Source organism: Echinococcus granulosus (genome assembly GCF_000524195.1).
Source record: "Echinococcus granulosus chromosome Unknown EG_S00070, whole genome shotgun sequence".
In the NCBI taxonomy this organism is placed as follows: domain Eukaryota; kingdom Metazoa; phylum Platyhelminthes; class Cestoda; order Cyclophyllidea; family Taeniidae; genus Echinococcus; species Echinococcus granulosus.
In genome coordinates, this window is record NW_020170450.1 from 404,772 (window position 1) to 411,479 (window position 6,708).

General features: G+C 41.1%; 2 protein-coding genes across 2 annotated transcripts in view; one reads left to right on the forward strand and one right to left on the reverse strand. All coding sequences in view use genetic code 11, as the record gives it.

Annotated features, from left to right (window-relative positions):
• Window positions 1-174: 174 nt before the first annotated feature.
• On the reverse strand, window positions 175-3,198 carry EGR_07144 (hypothetical protein; the record flags this gene model as incomplete). The annotated part of the gene is made up of 3 exons (XM_024496393.1): window positions 175-352; window positions 2,723-3,071; window positions 3,114-3,198. 3 exons carry the CDS (start codon window positions 3,196-3,198, stop codon window positions 175-177), a joined length of 612 nt encoding a protein of 203 aa, XP_024349234.1.
• A 1,484-nt stretch (window positions 3,199-4,682) lies between these two features.
• The window catches only part of EGR_07145 (Frizzled-1), a gene marked incomplete at both ends in the record, with an annotated part of 6,703 nt that continues 4,677 nt past the window's right edge, over window positions 4,683-6,708 (forward strand). Inside the window, 3 exons of the mRNA XM_024496394.1 lie at window positions 4,683-5,060; window positions 5,097-5,213; window positions 5,256-5,546. Of these exons, the coding sequence (XP_024349235.1) occupies window positions 4,683-5,060; window positions 5,097-5,213; window positions 5,256-5,546 (786 nt within the window). The remainder of the gene's footprint in view (window positions 5,061-5,096; window positions 5,214-5,255; window positions 5,547-6,708) is intronic.

Sequence of the window (6,708 nt, forward strand, 5' to 3'; positions counted from 1 at the left end):
CTTCTCTGTGTGACGCGTTAAGGACAGGAAGTAAAAAAAAAAAAAAACTCACAAAGTTTGTTAAATATCTTTAGTAGATTTCTTTTAAGCCCAAAGATTATAGTTCCGGTCCCCTTCTTTTCCACCGTCCATTCGTACAGCTTCACAAATGGATGATCACTACATGGAAAGGTTTTAGAATAGCTTCTTGCATCCCTCCTCGTCTTCCACTCGCCTCAACTTTGAGACGGGAGATCGTGGTGAGGAGGACTCGCCTCCCACCAACCAGCTAATCATATCACGCCTCACCTTTTGACAAGTGATCTCTTTCCAGCGGTTAATGGCTCCTGACACACAAAGAAAGCCTTGGAGACTGAATGATTCGGGATAGCGACCGAAGATACATTGGTTTGCTAGTCATTCATTCGGTAAACAGACTAGAGTACACACCACAGCAAAGTGACTGTTTTTAAGGCTTTTAGACTGTCACGTTCTTTAATGAGTGACACTTGAAGCTCATTTTTTAAGCACCTGCCATAACTTTGGGTGATGTGACTCTCAACTACCTCTTGACTTGTTCGCTCATGTTACGTGTCACCTCCGATGGCCCAACAACCGCGCAAGTCTGACGGGAAGATTTTGCAGCCTTACCAACGAATCAAACTTGGCTCGCATCGATAGAACCACAGACAAATGTCAATCAATCATTTGATCGGTCGAGTAGTCAATCAATCATTCTGAATAGCACATTGCCTTCTCAAGTAGCAATTTTTTTCACCAACTTGTCCACCCCCTTCACAAAACACACTGACTAAAGGTTCGTCTCTCCTGCTCTCGTCGCCGGATCCTCGTGTTGATGATGGATGCCCATTTGAAACTTCCCCCGCCCCTTCTCCCTCATTTACCGACCCCTTACCCTCGGCAATATCCTGCCTCTTGCACTAGCAAAAATAAGGCGCCTCACTAAGGAGACATCAATCATCAGTCATTACACATTCACACATAAACACCCACCCAGCCCCATATAGAGAAGGAGAAGAGTCACATTGATTAACCTCCCAGATAAAAACTTTTGCCTTTGCAATTGCTTCCTCTCCGTCTTCCTCCTCGTCGTCTTCTTCTTCTTAGTTGCCACCCCACTCTCCTGAATTACCGCCCCCCGGTTTTGGCGTGGTTCCTATGCTGAAACTAAAAATCAGTGATATATGACAACTTGAAGAATTCTTTCTTCTTTCAATCATCCGCTGTATGGAAGTTGTCAAGTCACCTCGCTTAGAGCTAAACTTTGGTCCGCTTCTTCGGGATATAGGATAGAGTTAGAAGGGAAAAAGGCTATTTTCAATTGGCGTTTGAAGTCTGCGACTTAATGGGAGAAAGCTTGCATCCAATTCCTCGTAGAAATCGGTCCACCAATCTATCATGATGCCAACACTGTCAGATGTCTAAATACCACTTGGGTCATTGGGTTTATGGATCAAAGTCTGTGAAACCTGGGTCCTACACCACCCTCCACCCCCAAATTACCGATCTGAAAGTTAATATTTCCTTGTTTATTACTTAATTTAGCTTATTTTGAGCTTTAAAAATCTTTTGCTCTTTTGTTTTAAAAATATTTAAGCTAGCGAGAATCTTTTAAAAGAAAAAGGAAGAACAATTTGTCAACGCTTTCCCTTTAACTTCTGATGACGGATTAAAAATCCGGCAAGTTGACATTAAACGCCTATTTTATGGTTGCCCCACAATTGCGCGAATTTGTCAACAATAAAATATTTATCTGAACAGAGGTGCAACAAAAAGGAGGTGTCTTAGGTGATACTTTTCTCCTTTTTCTTCTGATACCGGTTTCTAGTCCACTTTTAGTAGACCAACTGTTAAATGAAGGATTTAAACTTGCTTTCTATTAAATTTTGAAAGAAGTGCGGAATGAAGGAACAAAATATAATTAATTTCCACGAATGTTTGTGCAAAAAGTTGGGGTTTTTTACCCGAGAATAGATGTAAAAGTGTCAATGTGTAGGGTCACTCAATCACAAGTTCACCATTGACAAGTCCGCGAATGGAGTTTCAAGGGGTCAATCAATCTTCAAGATTACATTTACTGTTTGAACCAGCTTCCAACACTACCAAAGTAATCTCGACAATGTTTGACAAAGTGAAGATTCTAGGTCTTCCACAAAATTTGATGGTCCGCGGAAAAAAGTCTTTCTAGTTCGCTTTGGGGACGGGACTGCGTGACAATCTGACAAGCATTTTCTTTTCTACTACATATCGGTAAGAAAAGGCGACAACAAGCGATGTACATTTTGACGTCAACTTATTTTAATAGCCACACCCACAGCCAGTGAGCATGACTAATTGCCTTATCATTTTATCGCTAATTAAGTTTGACACCGGTAATAGATCTCCTTGAATTGCTTCATAAAGCGGCAACCTCTTTGTCATAATTAAAACCACGGAGAACAAATGTATGATGAGGTAAGTACAAACCGTCTCATAATAAAAGCTCTACCCATCCAAGCAAGTAAACTGAACACAAAGTTGACGAATATCAAATGGTTTCGGAATTTTGCGTGTTCACTTGTTGTTAACCAAATGTAAGCGTTCAAAGAACAAAATGGGTTTAAAAGGATTAAGGAAAGTGAAAGTAAAAAAGTCGACTTTGAATAGACCTAGATTGTGTGCACCACACCTTCAACACCACAGAAGATAGCGAAAAAGGGTGTTAATTTGTCAGTAAAAGTACTTCCGCCTGGCAGGTTGATAGTAGGTGGTAGGAGGATCGCAGTTCTCCGATTTACAGTCATCAGTTCGAAGGTACTTTGGAAGTGTGGACGATCTTGGAAGCTTTTTGGGAGGATACCTCAGTTCAACACATTCCTTTTTGCTCGAACAATACTCGGCAACATATCGCTCTTCTGTCTGACGCTCCAGTTCACCATCCCGGTATTTTTCCTTTATTTTTGTCTTTTTCACAACGGGATTGCAGCACTTTACAGGAAATGCGCGAGGATATGGTAAATCTTTGATGCAATGACATAGCTTGAGGTCCTTCAGGTAATCGATCTCGCCAACCCCACATCGAGGATGGGATGCTAAAAGGCAGATCAAAATTTGAGAAACGAGGCTTCACTCACGCTCCTGGTTGTAAATTTTGCATTTGCAGTACATATTCTGCGCATACTTGGCAGAATTCTCGCAGCTCCTCGTGCGACAGGACATACTACAGGAATAGAAACGAACTAAATCAACAACACAATATGTTTTTAAAAAATTGCTGGGGTCAGCAGTTTGATAAACAAATCATGCTACATAAATAGCTTACAATTCAAATTACCAAACAGTGGTCTACCAAAAGCGAGCATCAACTAGAATATTAACGAACATGGAATTAGCAAATGAAATTCAAATTACACCAATAAGATGACCTTTAAGCAATGACAACACACAAGTTGAGTGTTACTACAAATACACTCCAGTTCAGTATCGGGAATTTGGTAACACATTTGGATGGTACCTATGCATTTAAGCAAAGTTTAATAATCAGATGCAAATCTTCCCCTCCCCGCTAAAACCATATATACGGCACCAGATGTAAGAACTACTCAAAAAGAATGGATTTTTAGGTCAAAGAAACAACTTGGTACATCGCACATAGTTGCATACGCTATCCATATCAGACACATTTAAGCCGTTAATTCAATTAAGCTCAAATTATGTGCCTTAAAACCGACTAAAATCCACTGCCAAACCTTCTAACATGATGTGGAATTAGCAAACACAGAGAAGCTTTTTCTAAACAGTTTTAGCAAATAAGGGAAATTATACCCTCTGAATATGAACAAGTGAGGCGATATTTTTCAAGAAGATGGTTTACGCTTAAATTAGGGACAGATAGATTAAATGTCACAAATATCGACGAAGTATGTGATCGTTCTTTACTAACGCAGTTGAATTGTTTTTTAGATAGGTTTTAGAATACTTGGGCTGCGGATCTTCGGAAATACTCTTTATCATCTGGCAACTTAATGATACAATAAATTTACCCCAAAACGCACTGTAGAGGACTTAGCTAATATTTTCTACACCTTTTCCGGTACATATGAGTTGCCTCACTTTAAGGAATACTGCAGTACGGTGGTTGTTTATCTCTAGGTCTTGGCGAGGAGACGCTTTTGGTTTGGCCTTTGTACCACACCAGGCGGGCTGGCTTTCAAGCCGTGCTAGTAGACCAAATGCCTTTTCTTTAACATATATATTTTATTCGGGTATTATGTCTTCTTTCGTCTGCATGAAAATCTTGGGACACTACAATTTGGTCAATTCGAGCTGTTTCAGAAAAACGGATTAAACCACTACCAGATTATTTTCTGTCTTTGCTACTTGACTACGTCGTCCTGAAATGAATCCCGGTAGTGATGCGTTGTTTGTGCAGTATCATGTTATTGATGATACACAACTTATGTTGTGCCTAAATTATTAAGACTCAAACTATAGCTCAAAACGTGCTTTTAGACTTAAGGTCTTTTTGGCGTTTGTTATTTAATACGTCAAACAATCTTTGGGTTTTGACGCCTTTATCTTTTCCGTTTTCTAAACTAATGAACACCTAAAATGTTGATGACCTACTTAGCTTGTTTAAACGCACAAAATTTTTCAAGCATAACGCTTCGGACGGTTTGGTTGCGTCTAGCCCCACTGTTATCATGGTATCGTCAGTGCTTGTCCTTACTCTCCTCCTGCATTTCTCCGTTTGCATAGACATACAACGGGGACCTGAGAATCCTTACGCAGAGACTTCAAAATGTGAACTTATTCGCATTCCCGCTTGTCAGGGTTTGCCCTACAATACCACCATTCTTCCCAATATCATGGGTCACACTTCACAAGAGGAGGCTGGTCAGGACATCACACAATACAACTCCCTTGTAAAAATACCCTGTAGTCCCTCCTTGAAACTTTTTCTGTGCTCCCTCTACTTCCCTGTTTGTACTCAGTTGCATAAACCCCTCCCTCCATGTCGTTCTCTATGCGAACAGAATCGGCAACGATGCGAGCCCATCATGCGATCGTTCAGCTTTCAGGTAACTGGCCTTTTATGATATCATGCACTTTTTTAGTGGCCTGCTAGCATGCAATGCGAGGACTTTCCCGAGAATGGTCTCTGTGTGTCCGAGGATAAACCAGAGACGAAAGAGACCGTGGAAGCTACTTTAGAATGTCCAGAAGAAATGAGGGTTTGTTCTACCACCCTCTCTTTAGCTTACCATGACTTCTAGGTTCCATCCAGCTTTGAGTTTCGAATTAGACTGAATAGTAAACAGGTCATTCCTAACTGTGGGATGCCCTGCAATCGCCACTTCTTTAGTCAATCGAAAAGGATTAAATTTTCTCGGTTGTGGATCGGACTGTGGAGTGGGCTGTGTGCTGCATCGACATTGTTCACTATTCTCACGTTCTTCATTGATATTAACCGATTCCAGTACCCCGAGAGGCCGATTATCTTCCTGTCTATGTGCTACTTTATGGTGGCTGTTACGTACATCACTGGACTTTCTTTGGGCGACAAGGTTGGCATTTTTCTCTCAGTATCGATTCTATTCAATCTATAGTTTTGATAGTGGTGTAAATTCTAGTGACAGCCTTTTTGAGCAGTCGCCAGCTGTTGTGCGAATTTATCTTACACCGTATTCATCCCATTGAAGTATATACCTGTCATTATCGCATGAACCCTAGCAGGAATTTTGATCAAATAGGTGGAATGCAACCTTCCTGTATGGGCAATGGAAAATTTCTGGAATTTTGTAAATAGATTTTAAATGTATCAGGCGTCGCCACAGTTTGGTTGGGTCACGCGTCGGTGGCCAAGATAAGCAGTAGGCTGACTGATGAATGAATGTGGTGACGAGGTAATTGGATGGATAGATGAAATGACAGACAATTATTGTTCAAAGCGTGACTAGGATGACAAGTTAGCACCCCAAACTAATGGGATGTGAAATAAATGAGTGGGCAAATGTTGTTCCTTTTTTAAATTCCACTGCCTTCAAACTGGATTTTGAGGCGGTGGTGGTGGTGGTTTAGGCAGAAATCCCTTTATTCCATTGGGAGATGCCGTCTGATGTCTCGTCAGACAATCTAATTGCGTTTCAAATTTGCCTCTCGTCTTGTAATTTAATTTTCCTCCCTCATAATTCAATCCTCCCCAAGCCATCCCAGTCAGTCTGATTTAATTTTACTGGCCATTCATTTGCTCCCAAGACGTCTTTCGAGATTGTCATCATCTTGTACATTCCACTGGGGTCCATCCATCCCTTGATCTTTGCAAAGTGTAACTGAAGGCTAGTTAGTGGCTTACAACACTCATACAGAGTTGGAGCACTCTCCGTCGTGACTAGATTCGATAATCTAGTCGCCTTTATCCCCTTCCATTTGTTCACGTCGGTCTTATTCGTGTACACGATACAATCAGCCGGCGTTGTTGGGCGACAGCCATGGTCTGAGGCTAAACTCTTACGTTGTTTGTGTGCTCAAACCCTAATTTAGGCAGGTTTACTGTTATGTTTTTGGGTGGATAAGTGGATAAATGATTGAATGAATAGATGATTAGCTGATTGGCTGGATGGAGGTATGAAATCGAATTGGTAGACGGTCGAGTGGCTGGAAAAGTAATGAATGACGGTCCAGTAACAATACAATTCTCTTTTATTACCCAGATCTCTTAGTTCCGGG